Source organism: Lates calcarifer, linkage group LG16_LG22 (assembly GCF_001640805.2).
Source record: "Lates calcarifer isolate ASB-BC8 linkage group LG16_LG22, TLL_Latcal_v3, whole genome shotgun sequence".
Taxonomy (NCBI): Eukaryota; Metazoa; Chordata; class Actinopteri; family Centropomidae; genus Lates; species Lates calcarifer.
The window spans coordinates 25,476,928-25,497,681 of record NC_066848.1 but is presented as its reverse complement, the minus strand read 5'-3'; the positions used below and the strand labels follow the sequence as shown (position 1 = coordinate 25,497,681).

Genomic DNA, 20,754 nt, shown 5'->3' with positions numbered 1-20,754 from the left:
GCAATATGTGTTGCAACACTCAAATGCCATATTAATTTTGTCCTCATGTGACCATGCTTAACAACTGGCACGGTGTTCTTTCATCAAATACCACTTTTTACCCCAAACACTTCTTTGGTAATGGTGTGCTCATGTGCTCTATCAGCAGCCATGAGTCATGGAGAAGTCTTCAGGTTGATCAGTGGACTGTACCTTAGCTTTGGTGACCAAACTCTGGAGGCTAAGACGGGTGGAGGAGAGCATCTGCAGAGCTTCTGCTGGATTACTCTTCTTCTTACTGCAGCTGATGGTCACTAAGAGACAGAGATTCAGGAAAAGGATGGAGTTGGCTCAGTTTGTTGCTTTTGCATCTTTGATTTAATATTTTTTTATATCTTAATTTAGTGTCATTTGTAATCTGTGTAGTTCATCACTTTTAAGGTGACAAACTTCTCCAAGTTTTACCCTCCTCCATCTGACTGTCTGACAGGTCAGCTAAATCTTCCTCTCTCTCACATGGAAGGAAAAGGTTGTTTCCTGTCTTCTTTTGCTGCCTGTTTCTGCCTCTGCTGTGACTGCTTCAACAGAATGATGAAGGCACTTCCCCTCTGCTCTGCTTTATCTATCCTCTGCTTTCTGCTGTACAATGCTGACATATTACTGATATATTGAGATTGAACCTCCTCAGAATTAGTAGTCTTCTATCTAAAAGTATCACAAATCAATGTTCGTGCTACAATGGGAAAGTATTTTGGCCATGGGAAACGCTGCACTGAAATCCTAAATCATCACAATCATTTTAGCTCTCTATACCTTCCATTCTAGCCTAGCTAACCAACAGCTAACTAAATATTCTATGTCATAGCCAGAGTACACTGTTGTTTAAAAACTACGACACACATCAGAGGACTCTTATGCTGACCTACAAGTCAAAATACTTTAAAAGAATACTCTACCAATTTAGCATTGCATAACATTCTCACACTTATCAGTTTTTTTTTTAAAGTCTTTTTCATTTCACACATTCTTCCTTCTTCTTCGTGTCAAAACCTGGTGCAGACATTACCCACAATGCAACTCAACCGCCAACAGCTTAGTCAGAGATTTGGGTGTGTTATGCTAGAAGTGACCATTGGCCACCCAAATGATTCTTTCTTTCTTTATATATGAACACTTGCATCACTCCATATAATATATTTTTGTCTATACTAATACGTGTGACCCCTGAGCAGCTGGAGGATTTGGGGCATCATCACGTGGCTAAAATGATGGACAAGAAGCCATAATTCAACACTAAACTAGGCAGTACTGCTTTCAGTTTTTCACTCTGCCACATCTGCATCGCATTATGACAACATTTTGGCTGCAATTTTATGGTAAAGAGAATGTCCTATTAATCATCATCTCCTCCTGTAAGTTCAGTCAAAAAGGCATGGTATTTTTCAATGGTTTGGTCAGGGCAAAATGGAGTCGGTTGCAGGGTATCAAAAGATCAAGGAAAGTTTCTGTGGTGGCTGTGTGTACAGCTGGATGGTGCTCTCACCTTTTCCCATATCAATGGCTCTTTTCATCACCTCCTTGAAGAGACCAGGTTCTTTCTCCCAGCCTCCAGCCTGAACCTCACAGCGATGAGCCTTGGATAAGAACTGTAGCGCCTGAATAATCCCCACAGAAACACCAGTGTTTTAGCTGACAGTTAGCAAGGACAGTTGGCTGCAGTCATGTTTTTTTTTTTTTTTTTTTTTTGGATTATGGCCCAGTTTGGCTGACAAAATGATTCCAGTTTCATGGTGAAACGCATGGTTGTGGCATTTCATCAGATCAAATTAATTCATTCCAGGTCAAATATTTTAACACAAACATACCTCACACAATGACAATAGGTCATTCTGTCCCCGGCGTTTACAGACTAACTCATCTGAGATTTTCCCATCATGTGAAGTTGAAGGAATACACAGTAGCTAGCTTCCTGACAGTCAGTGACTACATAGTGACTTTGTATGGCTTCCACTATAATGCTGGTTATGGCACTGACCTTTTCATTGTCGTCTGTGTTGGAGCTGCGGCCATCACTGTACAGCAGAGCGTACTGCCGCCATATCTCAGAGTCACTGCTGTGGCGGGAACTGACCCGGCCCAGGAGCTCCTTCAGTTTAGGCAGGAGGCTTCCTGCCTGTTCCCCCTGGCTGTCTGTCATGTTCCCAACAACTGCTCTTACCAGGATCTGCAGAATCTGCCATGGGAAAAAAAAAAAAGACACATACCTCAGTGTCAGATTTACACTGAAATATAAATCCCAATTCTTCATGTCTTAGTATCATTATATGTGATGTCATGGGTTTGAATTCTTCCACATGCAATACTTTAATTACTGTTAATTAACAGCAGCATTGTTTAGCACTGCCAAAGACTCCAATGACCAAGCAGCAGGAAGGACAGGAGCTGGGTTTATGAAAAATGTGGTTTGACACTTGCACTCATGATGGCATTGGCAAGAGACTGCAAATTATCACCATCATGGTCTCACTGGTTAATGGTATTTCTGCCAAAGTGACGCAGTTATCTATTAATGATACATTTATAGTATGCTGACAGAACAAGTCGACAGTACATCAAACAGGGCAGTAAGGTTCTGTTGCTGTCCATGAGCTGAAACTATTCACCACGTAAATTTCTGGTTTCACCTAAATCCAATTTGTCAAAATGAGCGATTGCAGACAAAACAACTGCTTTCAGCTCCACAGTATCATTTATGCCCACTGTGAAACGATACAAAGAGCATCTCAAGTTGACCCTTCATCATGACTGAGGCTGGCAGAGTGTTGTTGGTAACAGCTCACTGTTGCAGCTTTTAGCATTCCTCACTGTAATATTTTAAACTCATCTGAGGTCAGTACAGTGCTGCAAACGTCCTTGTTATATGAATCCAAACAGCTGTAGTTAAGGCTAACCTTGGTGACCAACACACTGAATTTCCTGTAAATACTTCATAATAAAAGCCTACTTGTGATATGGTGTAAGATTTTAAAGGGAAAGTCTTGCATTATTCAATATCTAATAATAGTTTCTTATTCACAGGAAATGATGCAGCATGTTGTGGAACTGTGACACACACTGTGTCAGAGCTGTACTGTGAACATGTACACAGAGCACACACTCAAAGCCCTCAACTGGTGAAGCATGTGGTAGCTTTTATTGTGAAGCAGACATAGGAAATGCAGTGCATTTGTCACTGACCACAATCATTCAGAAAAAAATGCAAGTCATTTTCAGCATTTTTTTCATCAACCAAAAAAATTCCATCCCTCTCTTTGAATGGCCCGTTTCATTTTTTCCCCTCTCCCACCACCCTTCTTTCTTTCTTTAAGAACATTATTGGCTTCCTCAGATCTGCTATCTACAAGTTCTCCACCTCCCACAGGGAACTATTGAACCACCTGTCTGCCTTCTTTGGTGTGAGACTGGGAGGCTTTTCACTGCAGCAACAATTATTGTAAATGAAGTGGCAGGCTAAAGAGCAGACTGAATCTGCAATGTCATGTCAGACATCCTCCATCAAGAGTTTTACCGACCGTGTCCTCCACATCAGTTCACACCTCAAAATACAGGCTGCAGTACTGGTTCCCGAATGACATATCAGGACATATATTTTCTAATTAAGAGTGGAGGCCAGATGTACTGGTGCAAAGACCAACACACACACTGATCTCATCATGTGGATAATGTCTGTCTCTGATGTCTGTTCATTTGATGTGCCATTTCCTGTGATGGGAGTGAAATTAAAGCCATGAATAGGGTTTTGTTTTGATGTATCCTCCTATGCTGTCCATTCCTGTGGTGAAAAGTGACAGTTAAAGGTGAAAACTGAATGGATGACTTGAATCCAGCTAGTGTGAAATTAAGTGGAAAAGTAATAACTCTCTCTGTTGAAAAAAGAAGAATAACAGGAATGACAGGTGACAACTTTCAACGAAGCTCATTCTGAAGTTTATTTTCAGACCACAACAAAGGACAGTAAGAAATCTCACTTTTTCTTTCTCAAGAGATTCTGTGTATAGTGTCCATATGTGAACGACTGTGTGTGTGACTACAAGGTTCTTATGTTTCCATTTAACCCCACGAGGCACAAAGCTGAACCATGTGACCCTCAACTCCTTTGAAATCTATCAGCCAATCAAAGCCCTTTTGTCACATGCCCGCTACACATTCCATGAGAAGAATTCATGGTGGTCCCTGCCACTATCTCTGCTTCACTACCACTCCACCTCTCACACTCTGTGCTGGGGCTAAAAACAACTACAGGGAAGGTAAATATGAAGTTGAATAATGCAGAAATATTCCTTCTAAAAATATGGCTGTGATCAGATTATGTAGTAACAAGAGGCTGTCGACACCATTTATGCAAATCACCATTTAAAGGTGTGAGACGGATGTTTGTGAAAATAGAGGGGTAAAAATAGAACAGTGGTTTAAAGTAAAGAGACTGTACTTTCATGTGAAGTTTTGAGGTGAAGTTTTGACAGAGGTTTATTCCAAATTTAATATAAAACTGCAGTACACAATTACACTCTGTTCAGACTTGAAAGTCTGTCTGAACGTGTCAACCCATGTCAGCCGACCCTCCTCTGTTATTTGACAGTTGTCATGTTGGCTAGGTTAGCTTAAAAATGTCTGTGAGCACATGTGGTTTGCAGAATTACACTCTGCAAATAACTGAGAATCAAAAGCAGTTTGGACAGAAAAATGTTTTTTACTGTCTAAATGACTGATCATCTTTTTTGGAGTATTCATGATTAAGCAGAGGATGCTTAATAAGAATTAATGAATACTTTTCACACCATAACTCTTCATCATTGTCATGGGGCAAACTCACCAGCTATTTGCTGATGCCAATCATGGAAGTGGCTGAAAACTCAGAAAAAGCTCATTGGTGGACCTCGGTAACACAGGAGTTATGTGACACTTTCTTACCTTGGGGTTTAATGGCTGCTACACTTTTAAGGTCCAGTTAGGAAAAGGTTCATCTGTGCATTTTTAAAAATGGTGCCAAAAGCTTGGTGATGTAGTGACTACTGGAGTTGGGAACTACTGCAGCTAGTGAACTGACCACTAACATACCAGTCAACTGCTAGCATTGTGGCTCTCACCAGATAAAGTAGCTAGCTTGCTCACTGCAGTTTAGCCTGCCAGCTAAGTTGCTAAGTGGACTCTAAGTTAACAGTTAATTGCAGAGACTTATTTTTGTACAATGGACTCGTGTCTCATGTTACATACAAATAGAAGGTGCAAAACAGACTCTGTGACAAACTCTGTGTCAGAATATGTCTGTTGTGGTATGGTTTGGTGTTTACCCACGAGATGGGAGTTCCTGCTACTATCAATTCACATAAATGCAGTCTTAGGCTCTGTGCACACATGTGTCTTGGGTAATTCAAACATAAGTGGACAGTTCTGAGTACAGGTGAGAATACACCCAAGAAGCACTGAGGACACAGTAAGATCTGAGTGTTCATTCAGAGTTGGTCTGGGCCACATACGGCCACCCTGTTTCTGCAGTGTGTACGTGAATGTGTCCTGGGCCACACCAAAAGACTGCCTACTCAGCTGACGTCCTCTATGTAAGAAGAAGTGCATGTTCATATCAAAGTCCAGTTGATTCTTAAATCATGTAGCTGGCTTTGTCCACAACATCTGAAAATTTCAAGAGATATATTTCCAGTGTGTCAAACATCTTGGGTGATTTGGTTTGCCTGGAACAGTCAGAGAGCCAGTCTGTGATGTTATGATCTCTTCTTCTTTTAATTTCCAGCAGACTAGGCACTGGGAGAGCACTGCTGCCTCCTGCTGGTTAAAAACAACAATGCATTTAGTCTTGACAAACAGAAATAATGTATTTTTATTTGCATATAGATCAGGGCAGTGAGATCTGATCACAAGTGGTCACTGGAGACTCATGGAGAAGTATTTTAATGCCAGGTGTGAACTGATGTACTTAGAACTGTCCACTAATTGGATCATCCAGAAGATATTAATGCCAAGTGAACATGAACTGGATATGGCTGGATAATTCTGAGAAAAAAATCCATGTTACTTAACAGTATTAGACCTTCCACTATTGGAACCAACAGAAAGCTGTACATGCGTTTGTTTTGTAAGAGAACAAATAAAAGAAATAAGGAAGAGGAAAACAGAGCAAAGCCAATCCGTGTTCTAAGTAGAGTATGGAGGCTGCTGCTGACCTTTTCAGTGTTTACACATTACATGTTTTACTGATCACGTGAGCAAAATAGCCTAAAACAAGGCAGACAAAAAGGAATACAGCAAAAGGAAGAAAACATACAGTAAAATCCTTTTAGATTATCCTAGAAAAAAACTGAATTTGAGGTAGTTTGGGTATTCAGCCAAAGATCAGACTCTTTCTGTATCAGAGTTGTGAATTTAACTGTTCCCAATGGGTTACAATATGTTTTTTTAAGTTAATTGCTCAAAACTACAAGACTAAAATTACTATAGGGCTGAAGGAGAGAACTAATCATCCTGGAAATGCTACTGCTGGCTGTTTTGCCTTGTTTATTCGAAGCTGATGGTTAATTTTCTACTTTGAATGCATTGGTGGGTGTGCAATTACTGAGACATGATTAAGTAAGTCTTTTTTCAGTTGTTGTAAATGACTCTGCATATGTAACCTCAATGAAAAAGATTAATTAGCACTATAGGAAAGAATAAACTCTTGGTTTGTCCTTTGTCAAGATTTAACTTGCTGGGGTAAACATATGACTAGAGAGTAAATCCCCTCTTTTTCCTCTCACAAAGCTCAGAGACACAGTAGTGTGTGGTAAGTCTTCAGTGTTGACAGCAGGACCCTGATGCAACACTAAGGCCACTTTTATATTTTCCATCTTTTGTTTTATGTCCCAAAGAAGCTAAAAATGTACCATGTGTTGTCCTTTTCATGTTGAAAGAAAACTGAAAGCTTCATCTACTAAACTAATGATAAATTATTTTCATCTGATATGTAATAGCCGGCTGTATAGTAGTACAGTAGGCTAGGGATGGTCATCTCACAGCAGGAAGGTTCTGGGTTTGAACCCTAGTTTGCCCAGGACTTGTTTCTGTGTGGAGTTTACATGTTCTCCCCGTGTCTGCGTGGGTTCCCCTCAGGTACACATTCCAAAGACATGTAGGTTCACTGGTGACTCTATATTGACCATATAGGTGTGAATGTGAGTTTGAATGGTTTGTCTCTATATGGCAGTCCTGTGATGGCCTGACTGTCCTCAGAGGATAGCCAGTGTAGCTAATGAATGGATAATAGCATAAACTAACAGAAATTTCATACATTGTGAATTTACCAAGACAAGTCAATTTTCTGTATCAGTGTAGTAACTACCTTATCATTTTTACAAAGGTTGAAAGCTGAAATCACTGGCACTGAATCTGAAAAAACAGAACTTATTACATTTGAGAATTACAACTTAAGAGTGTGAATGACAAAGTTGTGTCTGTACTGTATTAAAGATTTGTTTGTGCTAACTCATTTTCAGGTTGGTGATCTGGCTAGCTAACTTGCGAAGTTAACAAGAATGTCCGCATCGGCAAACTGATAGTTAGCAAGACAGAAAGCTGATTGGTAAGGTAAAGGTCACATAACACACTGGCTTAGCTAACTGAGCCACTTCTGACTGTGACAGCAGTCTCACCTCATGGATCACACAAGTTGTGGGTGTCACAAAGAAGGACAAAGGGAAAAAAGTATATGGAGTGAGGTTAGCTATTTATCTAACATAGTGTTTCAATTAAGCATGCTGGCTTGTGTGAGTCCAGTATAATGCCACCTAAGATAGCTTTAAGCACAGTCCTTTACCTGGATGTCCTTGTAGTTTTCCCTGAGTTCCATCAGACGGTGGTAGGCCTTAATGGCTTCAGCAAACTCCCCAATGTCAGTGCTCACAGCAATGAAGTTCTCCCAGATCTGCCAGTGTTCATAATTACACTTGAGGGCTTCCTGCAGAGTACGAAAGGCTTTGTTTCTGCCCATGAGGGTGACAGGAAGAGACAGACAGGAGGAGAAAGACAAAGAACAAACTCAGCGGTGAACGAGTACACTAAAACAAGAGATTCCACGTTCCAATACCAGTAATAGTACTTACTGTAATAAACAATAATTTGGAACGGTTGATTGAGAAAACTCAATCCTGCTATATACACCCCCCCACCCCCACACACACACACCCTAACCTAAACCTAATTTCCTAACTCTAAAACCAGCCTTAACACTCAAAGAGCCATCTAAACTTGAGGTTCAGCATTTTGGTTCCCAATAGGCTGTCGCATCCCACGGGTATAGTTGACCTCATGAACATTGTAACACTTGTTCATCAGATCAATTATCACTGTCACCAATCTGTTTACATTTTGCTGTGTGATCATTTATCTAATCTCATCTATCAAAAACAACAACAAAAAAAACAAGGCACCCCCATAGCCTAAGTGCCCTGAGCAGCTGGTCCCCGGATCAACTCCCAGTCTGGCTGGACCTTTACTGCGTGTCATTCCCCCACTCTCTGTCCCTGTTTCCTGTCTCCTCTCCACTGTCCTGTCAAAATAAAGGTGAAAAGCCCCCCCCAAAAAATACACATTTAGGATTATGGTCATAATATACAGGCGTGTTTTTATTGTTCAATTTGCAGCATTTCCATATTTGCTGGTGTTTTCGGTATTTGCAGCCTGTTTCTTTATGTTGTATACATGTCAAGCTGGCTTGAGTTTTGTTGACTTGCATTTGTTTGCGTTTTTCTCTTTTTTCTCTCTTTTTTTCTTTTAAAGACTAAGACTCAAGTGGGAAAAAAGAGTATGTCAGCCTGTACTCCTGATTGTTAATGTGAATATCTCAATCAAAGTGGATGGACTGGTAAATGTACTGCACATATAGTTTTTCTTTATTTATTCTTCTTTATTCAAGCTTTTCTAGTTGTTTCAACCAATCAAAGCACTTCACACTACAGGCCCATTCACACACACACATTCATACAGCACTTGTTCTATATATATATATATATATATATATATATATATATATATATACCTGATGCTACAGGGGGAATGTAGGGTTCAGTATCTTGCCCAAGGGCACTTCGGCATGTGGATTGGAGGAGCTGGGGATCAAACCACTGACCTTCCGGTTGGTGGGCAACCGCTCTACCTCCTGAGCCACAGCTGACCCAAGTGGATGCCATACAGTAGCATAAGACCACAGCAGGTTCCACTCAGTTACAGTCAGCACAGGCTCACCAAAAGTGGTCAGTAGAAGACTGGAAAAATGTCACCTGATCAGACCATTCAGGATTTCTGCTGGGTCAGAACTTGGTATAAACAGCATGAATCCATGGACCCAACCTGCCCTGTGTCAATGCTTCAAGATGGTGGTGGTGTAATAGTGTGAGGAATATCTTCTTGGCACAAATTTGGCCCCTTAATGCCAGCATCATTTAAATACCAAGCACCTTTGGACCACCCATCTTGTAATGAATGCCAGCTTCCAGCTGGATAACACACCAAGTCACAAAGTACACGAGTCAACTCAAACTGGTTCCACCCTCATCAGTTAAAAGCCATGAAAAGCTATTTTCTCAATCAGCTTTGGTTGTTTTCCCAGAGAGATCTCTATAGTTTTTTCTTTGCTTTGCTCATAATTTGTCAAGTCATAATTTCCATGCACCAGTCAGAGTTTAGTAACGTCTGAGTCAAAGTGACCCCAGTGCAAACAAGTTAACACACACTTCTTCAAGAATGTTTCTAATACTCATACTCACTTCTTTTGGAGGCGAATGTAAGCTGTAGAGAGGTTGTTCCATGCCTCTGCATTCTGAGGACAGAGGGAGGGAGGGGGAGGAGAAAGTAAGAAAGAGTTGTAGAGACTAATAATTGAAAATAAATAAATAAATAAATAAATGAAAATGTAATCTCAAGTATCCACACAAATATGCACAGAGTCTGTCAAACAGATGTGTTGTAGATGAGGACTGTGAATAAGGAACCAAAGTGAGACATTGATGGGACTGTTGTTTTCTCCTGCTTGTACTTTTCCATGTTATGATGTAATTTTGTGTGTGTGTGCATGTGCGCGTGTGTACTTACATCTGGCTCTAGTCCCACACACCTCTGGAAAGCCCTGGCAGCTCCTTCATAGCCCTCCAGAGCAAAGTAGGCACAACCAAGGGAAAACCACACTCCAAGCTGTCCAAACACACACACACACAATGTGGATGAAACAGTAAAAGCAAAAGAAACAGATTATTACAGTTCTAATGAGACTCCGAGTCCACACTCATGTTTGGCAATGTTAAAATATTTGCCTTGATCACACCAACATGCTAACACCATGTTAGTTTATGGTGTTAGCATGCTAATATTTGCTGATAATAAATAAAACCACAGCCGAGGATGATGGGAATGTCATTACGTATGCAGACATTAGGTCATGAATGAGAGTAAAGAGACCAGGACAGACCTAGAACACACAGAAAGGAATACTAAGTGAATCTGGCCTGGGATTAACTACAGGGAGAAGGCTATCTGAGCTTCTTTTATTTTACAATATTTGTTCTGACTTATGTTACGTATAAAAAGCATGGTGTTGTTTAGACTTTTCAACTGAAATATCTTTTTTCTTTTTTTTTATATATGTAACTTTTTTATGAGACCATATACAGTATTTCTGAAAATGTTTATCATTTATTTCAAGTAATTGAGAACTAGGTGATAGAATTATGAATATATAAACAATAGAAACCAAACCTACTGCCAAAAAGCATATGAGTAAAGGCTATACAGAAAATGAACCAAAAAGATTATTATTGTCTAAATTACTTTTAAGGAGAGGAAATGAGCAGAGACTTTCATGACTTGAAGAGGGGAGAGAAATTTAAATCCAACCAACAGAAATTGACTTTAGCCATCACCAAGGTGTCAAATACAAATGTTGCAGGTGGAAAAAAAATCCCCTGGGCAGAACAACAGCAGGGCTTTGGTTGGCTGTTCATGGACATTTATGTGCCCTACATACATTTGGATTTGGTACATACTGCATCCAGAGATAGACAGATGTATGCTGACCTCTGAACCTGACATTTCATCAGTAAAGCCCAATTCCTGTTTCTTTTATACACTCTAATGTACCTGCATGGTATTGATCTTGAGTGACCGCTCAAAACAGTCAACACACTGCTGGAACTCCTTCTTGCGGAGATGCAGCAGGGCTTTGGATCGCATGGCTCTGGCACTGCGTTTGCCCGACAGCTCCCACGCCCGATCGTAGTACTGATGGTCCCTCAAAATGTCTCCCAGTAGACAATACAGACTGGGTGTCTCCTTCTTCTCCAACTCCCTGCGAACGATCTCTTCGGCCTGACAAAATGGACGACATAGGAGAAAAGGTTGAAGAGGAGGAGGATAAAAGGTGGGGATTACGTTACAAGTAAAGTGACATCAAATGATGTGGACATTTCCACTTGTTGCACTTCACTATTCCACATAACGCTCTGGATTTCTCATGGACAAGCTGAGCCTCACACTGTAGTGAGGGTGGTATAATGAACAGATTTCTTCCAAATCAATCTTCTATATTGATTTAGATTAAGTGTTCTAGTGTCACCCTTGAAAAGCTGAGGCCTGACACAGCCTTAGTTTCACTGCATTCCTTTGCTGAAGGATATGAAAAAAAGGAATTATTTTAACAGGTATTACGATTGCGATATCATGATTTTAATGGGATCTTTGATGATGATGTGATTTTTGATGAGGTGATGTTCCCTTACATCTGGAGAATGTGATTTGTAGGGAGAGGCATCTCTGTAACACCTACAATCTATAATGACATGTTGTGACACATTTTACCTTAATAAAAAACTGAAACTCCTGTGATTTGGATAGTGCATGTGGCCATATTGTGATTTCCATAATATTTCACTTACCCCTACCCCTAACGAGAAACCCCATGAACTACAAACCTCTGAACAGGATGTACCACATACAACATCTGGTGATTAAAGATAACATGCAAAGCTTCTATAACACACTGTACACTGAATAGAAGTGCCACAGTCGTATAAAGTAGCTGTAAACAAACCTCTTCTAAAAAAGCCCACTCTAAATCCAACCAATTACAGACCTACAGTTAGGTCCATATATATTTAGACACTGACACAAGTTTTGCTATTTTAGCTGTTTACCAAAACATATTCAACATACAGTTGTATAATCAATATGGGCTTAAAGTGCAGACTCTCAGCTGTAATTTGAGGGTATTTACATCCAAATTGGAGGAAGGGTTCAGGAATTACAGCTCTTTAATATGTAGCCGCCTCTTTTTCAAAGGACCGAAAGTAATTGGACAATTGAATCAAAAGCTGTTTCATGGGCTGCATGGGCTATTCCCTCATTAATCTATCATCACTTAAGCAGGTAAAAAGTCTGAAGTTGATTCCAGGTGTGGCATTTGCATTTGGAAGCTGTTGCTGTGAACCCATAACATGCGGTAAAAGGAGCTCTCAGTGAAAGTGAAACACACCATCCTTAGGCTGAAAAAAAAGAGGAAATCCATCTGAAAATGTTAGGAGTGGCCAAATCAATAGTTTGGTACATTCTGAGAAAAAAAAAAGAGCTCACTGGTAAGCTCAGGAACTCAAAAAGGCCTCCACAGAAGACAACAGTGGTGGATGATCGTAGGGTCCTTTCCATGGTGAAGAAAAATCCCTTCACAACATCCACCCAAGTGAAGAACACTCTCCAGGAAGTAGGTGTATCAGTATCTAAGTCTACCATAAAGACAAGACTTCATGAGAGCAAATACAGAGGGTTCACCACAAGGTGCGAACCATTTATCAGCCTCAAAAATAGAAAGGTCAGATTAGACTTTGCCAAAAAGCATCTAAAGAAGCCAGCCCTGTTCTGGAACAGCATTCTTTGGACAGATGAAACTAAGATCAACCTGTACCAGAATGATGGGAAGAAGAAAGTATGGAGAAGGCTTGGAATGGCTCATGATCCAAACCACACCACATCTTCTGTAAAACATGGTGGAGGCTGTGTAATGGCATGAGCATGCATGGCTTCCAGTGGCATTGAGTCACAAGTGTTTATTGATGATGTGACAAAAGACAGGCGCAGCTGGATGAATTCTGAAGTGTATAGGGATATATTTTCTGCTCAGATTCAGCCAAATGCAGCAAAGTTGATTGGACAGCGCTTCATTGTACAGATGGACAATGACCCAAAACATACTGTGAAAGCAACCTAGTAGTTTTTTAGGGCAAAGAAGTGGAATATTTTGCAATGGCCGAGTTAATCACCAACCCAACTGAGCATGAATTTCACTTGCTAAAGACAAAACTTAAGGTAGAAAGACCCACAAACAAGCAACTACTGAAGACAGCTGCAGTAAAGGCCTGGCAAAACATCACAAAGGAGGAAACCCAGCGATGTCCATGGGTTCCAGACTTCAGGCAGTTATTGCCTGCAAAGTATTAAAAATGAACATTTTATTTATGGTAATGTTAATTTGTCCAATTACTTTTGAGCTCCTGAAATGAGGATACTTTGATAAAAAATGGTTGCAATTCCTAAATATTTCATATGATATTTTTCTTCAATCCCTTGAATTGAACCTGAAAGTCTGCACTTCAATTGCATCTCAGTTGTTTCATGGCATGCAGAGCCCAAATCATGAAAATTGTGTCACTGTCCAAATATTTCTGGAACTAACTGTATATCTAACTTCCCCTTTCTTTCCAAAATCCTAGAGACAGCAGTTGCAGTCACAGTGTGACTTTCTACAGGATAATGGTTTATTTGAGGTTTTTCAGTCAGGATTTAGGCTGTATCACAGCACAGAGACAGCACTTGTAAAAGTTACAAACGACCTCCTAATTGCATCAGACAACTGACTTATTTCTGTACTTGTCTTGTTAGATCTCAGTGCTGCTTTTGATATGACTGACCATCGCATCCCTTTTACAGAGACTGGAGCATTTTATTGGTATTAAAGGAACTGCACTAAACTGGTTTAAGTCCTATCCATCTGATAGGCTTCAGTTTGTACATGTTAACAACTACTCCTCCATGTACACAAAAGTTAGACATGGAGTTCCACAAGGGTCAGTGCTTCGACCAATCCTCTTGCTTCCCTTGGGCAATATTATCAGGAAACACTCCATAAACTTCCATTGCTATGTAGATGATACACAGCTTTATCTGTCAATGAAGCCTAACGAAACCAATCAGCTAGCCAAACTCCAGGCTTGTCTTAGGGACATTAAAACTTGACAAGCAATTTTTTACTACTGAACTCAGATAAACCTGAAGTCATTATAATTGGTCCTGAACACGTCAGAAAGAAATTTTCTAATGATGTAGTTCCATTGCCCTGGCTCCCAGTTCCACCGTAAAGAAGAGAGTTGCCCAAAATATAAAGAAATTAGAGAAAATGAATTCACCAAATTTAGACAAAAAATCCCAAACTTTGCTTCCATCCCAAAAAATCAACAGATTCGAATCCTTCTAGAAGAAAACTCTGTAATATAAGTGGCAGGGGAGTATGTCACAGCATGTCACAAAAAGAGACTTAGTTTAATGTAGGGATTCTGTATGTGTGTATGTATATACATACACATGTATATGTATATATTTTATTTTGTTTTCTTGTTTTTTTCTTTTTTTTGTTTTGTTTTTGTTTGTTTTGTTTTGTTATTTCTCATTCTTTATTATTATCTTACCGTATATAGCTATCACTGTATTTACTGATGTTCTAATGTACATGTGTCATTTTATGCTTTGGCAACATGTTTTATGTAAAACGTCATGCCAATAAAGCCAAATTGAATTGAATTGAATTGAATTCTAGGAGTAGAATGGGAGGTTATCAGGCTCCTCTGGGAGGCAGACACCCTCTGTACCTTTAAGAGTCGATAAAGCTTATAGTTAGGGTTGGCTCAGGCTTGAACCATCCCTTAGTTATGCTGCTATAGGCCTAGACTGTCAGGAGATCTCCCATGACGCACTGAGCTTCTTTCTCTTCTCTCTTTCTCTCTCTCTCTCTCTCTCTCTCTCTCTCTCCTCCATCAGTATGGATTCATATCCCATAAATACATGTTACTAACTCAGTATCTTCCCTTTCCCATAGTTGTGTGCTCTTCCATCTCTCTCTCCTCTTCTGTTTCTTTCTGCAGGTATTTCTGCCTCTGGAGCTGTAGAGTCTGATCTGTGATGACAAGTCTCCTGCTGCTCCTACAACTCCACTAAACACCCCGGTGCTATAATTAGAAATTACTTGTACTGCTATTAGTTTTATTGCTACATTAGCAGTTAATACTTTAATTATCACTACCATCATTACTACTACTGTATTATTGGCATCACCTTACATTTTATATGGAACCTGTGTTATGCTATGTTCTTCTCTCGCTATTCTCTAACCCCTCTCCCCCGTTCCCCTCCTCTCTCCTTCTTAACCCAACTGGTCAAGGCAGATGGCCGTCCACCCTGATTCTGGTTCTGCTCATTTTTCCTTGCCACTGTTGCCTAGTGCTGCTCATGGTGGGATTTGTTGGGTCTCTCTCTATAAATACCTATTTTAAAGAGTATGGTCTAGACCTGCTCTTTATGAAAACTGCCTTGAGATGACTTTTATTGTGATTTGGCACTATATAAATAGAAATGAATTGAATCGTAACCATACACTGTCTCATTCTTGCTGTCATGGCCATCACTTTGCATTTGAAATTCAAAATATAGTTCTACACTCTATGTGAAAGAAAATTAAATATTGATCTCGCTAAATTCAAAGTTCACAGTGTTCACAGTGTTCACAGTCTACATCTAATTTGACTGGATGCTGCAAACATGAATTTATTATTTGACGATGCGTGTCATTAGTCACTGAATTTACAGACATACAGCAAAAGTTTTTTTCAGATTTCTAATGTTAGTTTTCAAAGGAAGTCTGTGAAGCAGATGAGGGATTACTGTGGTTCTCCTGCTAAAGATAAAAAGAGGAAGAGAAGAGCACAGCCATCAAACATTAGCTACCACACTGATCATGAACATCTTTGTAAAACAGAGAAAGTGACATCAGCACAAGTCTTCTGAGGTGTTTCCAGTGGAGACCTGATGTAGTCCCACAGCTGGAACACAGCTGCAACATCCAGTGTGAATCAAATTTAAGCCCAACAGGTCATACTTTGTACTCCTGCAGAGTTTAACTCTGTTCCTCTGCCACAAACACAACGCAAACATCAGTGCAAAACAGAGGAAACTAGCGAGCTGTACTGAAGATAATGATGACACTACAACATCTGAGAAGTGGGGAAGTAGTTTGGACTTGAGAACAGAATTGCAATGGTACTTGTAATAGTTAAGTTCTTACATGAACTCTTATATTATCTATGTGCTACTCTGTATTACGTCACTGTGACAGAGGAAAGCAGGAGAGAAGTCTAGTCAAGAAATGAGAAGCAGCGCTGGATGGAAACCAAACCACTCCAGATAAATGGATTGTCTTGTTATTTTGGACCTCGGTGACTGCATGACATGGACCGCTGGCTAGGATAACCACGCCACATGGTTTAAGACAAGAGAGGCACAGGAGACTTTCAATATTATCCAAAAGCACCTGGGTAATCGAATTGGACAGACAAAGCAGACTGTAATTGAATAATGGAGGCCTGGCAGCCTCTGGGCTCCACTAAGGACTGTGTACAGACAGAAGGAGACATTCAGGTCAGTGACGAGCCTCCACTCACACATGATGTCTGCACATCTGCATTTAATGAGTGTGTTTGTATGCAAACTCAGGTAGCTGGTGAGACACATGTTTACTGGCCTACATGAGCTTTCGTGTGTGGGGGTATAATAAAATATTAGCCATAGACCTTGACATCTACTTCCACCTGGAAGATAATTTAGCCAGTCCCAATCCAAAAAACAGGATTGAGACAGAGATTGTGGGATGATCATTTGACAGGTTCACAGACATCACACAGGCAAGACCTTCTCAGTTTAGCACCACACACACTGCACAACAAGCACTGAGGCACAACAATATGTCCTTGCATGGTGAAAAAATATATACTAAAATACTGCAGATAGATGTCTGTGTGTGTGTGTGTGTGTGTGTGTGTGTGTGTGTGTGTGTGTGTGTGTGAGAGAGAGAGAGAGAGAGAGAGAGAGAGAGCGAGAGAGAGAGAGAGAGAGAGAGAGAGATACCTTGCCATGCTGGCCCAGCCTCTCATAGCAGATAACTGCATCCTCCCAGAGCTCCAGCTTTTCATACATGAGCAGAGCTGAACTCATGCAGCCCAGGTCTGTCAGCAGGCTTGCCAGCTGTTTCTGCACAAGAGGAGACAGCAACACTTAGAGGCTACAACTATGTTAACAGCTCTTTGAGGTGGTCAAAATGCTAACGGGTTCACAATGAAAAGTCTGAGGAACAAAACCACTGAGATACAATGTTTAGAAACCATGGACTTCAGTAAGAAATCTTGTGTATCAACCAAAAAGAGGTTGATATTTTACCTGGATAAGAGAAAAGTTGAATTTGCTGATGGTGCTAGAAGAAAAGGTCACGAAAATCGGGGGTTTCACCCTCTGGGGACCATGAATGTCTGTGCAAATATTATAGCAATCCATATAACAACTCCAGTATGTGTTGATATATTTCAGTCTGAACCAAAGTGGTGGACCAGCCAAGCAACACTGCTGTCCATGGACCCATGTCACTAGAAATAACAAGGATTTTTACAGTGATTTTTACCTATGTTATGTGAAATGAAGGAAAACCAAAGGCTGCTTGAAAGGTAGGAAATCAATGGTAAAATTTAGAGCATGGTTTAGAAAATGGACACCAGTAAAGTAAATATACTGTGCTATACTCTGATGCGTAGTTATTGGCCTGAAACAAGCAAAACAGTATGTAAAGTATCAACATACCCCTCACTGCAAAGGTGAAAAAATGAAGCAGTTTCTCATGAGCACACACATATACACACACGCACGCACACAGCCATGAAAAAGGCCTTCAGTGCTTTGTTAATGCAGGGCATAGTTCTCCTGTGTGGAGGAAGCAGCCTAACAGTGCTGCTGCAGTCCTCCACCTCAACCCACTTTCAAGTCCCCAGGCAGCAATAGGCAGCTTTATTGTTGTGATCAGTTATTACATGCCACCTGGGTGATATCTCTTCCTTGACTGATGTTTCCTTTTATCCAATACTCTTGCTCCTTCAATGTCTAGGACAAATCTAAATATATCTATATATATATTACTGCTTATTCTACCAGTGCTCTTTCCATTTTATTCTCCACCCTATCCTGGGTTTTATTACAATATCTAATGTTTGACTTCTGATCTTATGATGCTTTGTGGTTCTGCAACTGTGTTACAAAATGTCATAAGTGTAGTTTTCTACAGTCCCTGTTAGACCTTTATATGTACGTATGTACTTCCATTCCTCTGAGAAAGCTGTATCTGTGTGGTAAATCTGCCACTGTTATCACTGTAAATGACTGACTGTAAATGGCAGAGCTCTAACTGCACAATAAAATAATATTATTATTATTTGTTCTATTTATCAATAGGAAAAAAACCCTATGACTGTCATGTCTAAACTCATGGAAAAACAAATCTGAAATTCTAAAGCCTTGCTATGGGTCAGCTATGAGTCAAATTGTATTTGCCTGCTAGATTGTGAGATATGTTGCCTGCAACACTGACATAGTGTCCTGAGGACAGAGTAGGGCAGGGTAGTGAAAATGTCAAAAATGGAAATGATGCATCCTCTGAGAAGCATTAATGAATCCAATTAATTTAATGTGCCCATTATATTCTAATGTGGCTCGTGTACAGGTTTTTGACATGTTGGCCAATGAGAAACTTTGATCATACTATAAATCATTAGTCATGGACCAAAGTGTTGGATGGACAGACCAACAGCTGTTGCAGAGGTTGAGACCAGACATGCTAACAGCTTGGCTCAAGCGAAGGCAGTGTCAGTGTGGATTCTACTGAATCTAATGACCCTCTGACTCTATCAGATCCAGGACAGATATTTAAGGCCCAGGTCAAATCCAGTGAAATATCTCAACAGCTACCACAGTATATGGATTGAAACAGTTTTTGCTAAGACATTCATAACCCCCAGAGACTGAATCAAACGTTGACTTTGTTAATCCTCTGACTTCCAGTGCTGTAACTTTGACCTTTTGCCACACTACGCGACTTGCTGCCGCTGCTCGCCGGTAATCCACTTTTTAATTTCACGTTTTATGTTTTTTTTCCTGTATGGACGGTGTAATTGCATTCTGTTTGAGTCAAAGAACCCACATTTCTTTGCATAAGTAACGATCGCACGATCGTTTTTGTGTGTGAGCCTACCTGCTGGAACACTGCACCTAGCCGTCCACCTAGCTCTTACTGTTCTACCCTACAGCTGCAGGCATTATGTGGACCAGCAAGTTTTATACCTGGTCTGGACTCATCTGGATGTTCCTGTGGTTCTGCCATCACCCTGTGGCTGGGCATTTTCGGTATACAGCCGCTGAGCTGCACCATCACCCGGACATTGCTGTCCTCCCTCGTCGGAGATACATCCATCGTGGGTCCCGCAGGAATTTTCATCATGACAACTCCAAAACAATAAAATCCTTCTGGTCCACCTCTCGTCGCCCTCACAGAAACACCGGCCCGGCTGTTGACCACCGAGTATTAGCCAGCTTGGCCAAGTCGGCGAATGCCTCTACCAAACATGACAACACCACTGTCAACTTCGGTCTGCTTAACATCCGCTCACTCACGAGCAAGGCACACCTCATCCAGGATCTCCTCACCGACCGTAAGCTTGATTTCCTCTGTCTGACTGAAACTTGGCAACAGCCAAATGACTTTTCTCAATTAAATGAATCCACTCCTCCGGGCTTTGTTTACATCTGCCATCTCCGTGGCAACGGTCAGGGTGGAGGTCTTGCGATAATTTGCCGCGATACTGGAAAGTTTTACCAGTACCTGTGGCTGGCTTCAACTCACCTGTAATTCCGCAATGATGTTCTTTAACGAAAAAATCTGCAATATTCACCAGCACCTGCACTCAGACTCTCACCCACACTCCCAGCCCTTCTCTTGTTTTCAACTCGCTGGTGCCTAATCTCGGACCTCATCGGCAAATCCAGCCCTACCTCCCACAACCTTGGTCAAATCCTGCCTTTCCTCCCTTCTACCCCTCATATCTACTATCATTCACTCTTCACTCACCACCGGAATTGTTCCTTCACTACTCAAAACTGCAGTCGTCACCCCAGTACTCAAGAAACCTGATCAGATCCCAACAACTATAATAACCTTCGCCCCATCTCAAATTTATCTTTCATCTCCAAAACTCTTGAAAAAATAGTCGCCTCCCAACTTCACCTGCATTTAACTTCAAATAGCCTCTATGAATCCTTTCCAGTCTGGCTTCTGCTCCCAACATAGTACCGAAACCGCCCTCATTAAAATCACCAATGACCTCCTCATTGCAGCTGACACCGGTTTACTCTCCATCCTCATCGTCCTTGACACCATCTCACACCCCATCCTTCTCAGTACACTCTCCTCCATTGGCATCACTCACACCCCCCTTGACTGGTTTCGCTCTTATCTATCAGGCCGCACTCAGTTCATACAACTAAAATCCTTCAAATCTGACCCCTCCTCAGTCACTATAGGTGTGCCCCAAGGCTCTGTCCTGGGCC

General features: G+C 40.8%; 1 protein-coding gene across 3 annotated transcripts in view; it reads right to left on the bottom strand.

Moving 5' to 3' along the window:
• ttc27 (tetratricopeptide repeat domain 27) overlaps nucleotides 1-20,754 on the bottom strand; it is a 67,575-nt gene that overhangs the window by 778 nt on the left and 46,043 nt on the right. For 2 of the 3 annotated variants that reach the window (XM_018694692.2, XM_018694693.2), the window contains exons 12-19: nucleotides 17,239-17,361; nucleotides 11,158-11,385; nucleotides 10,117-10,215; nucleotides 9,792-9,844; nucleotides 7,844-8,009; nucleotides 2,015-2,212; nucleotides 1,523-1,634; nucleotides 193-293 (exon numbers count right to left, since the gene is read on the bottom strand). In XM_018694692.2, coding sequence (XP_018550208.1) covers nucleotides 193-293; nucleotides 1,523-1,634; nucleotides 2,015-2,212; nucleotides 7,844-8,009; nucleotides 9,792-9,844; nucleotides 10,117-10,215; nucleotides 11,158-11,385; nucleotides 17,239-17,361 — 1,080 coding nt within the window. Of the gene's footprint in view, nucleotides 1-192; nucleotides 294-1,522; nucleotides 1,635-2,014; nucleotides 2,213-3,943; nucleotides 5,824-7,843; nucleotides 8,010-9,791; nucleotides 9,845-10,116; nucleotides 10,216-11,157; nucleotides 11,386-17,238; nucleotides 17,362-20,754 lie in introns of those variants that run through there. The other variant, XM_018694696.2, reaches the window with a different exon arrangement.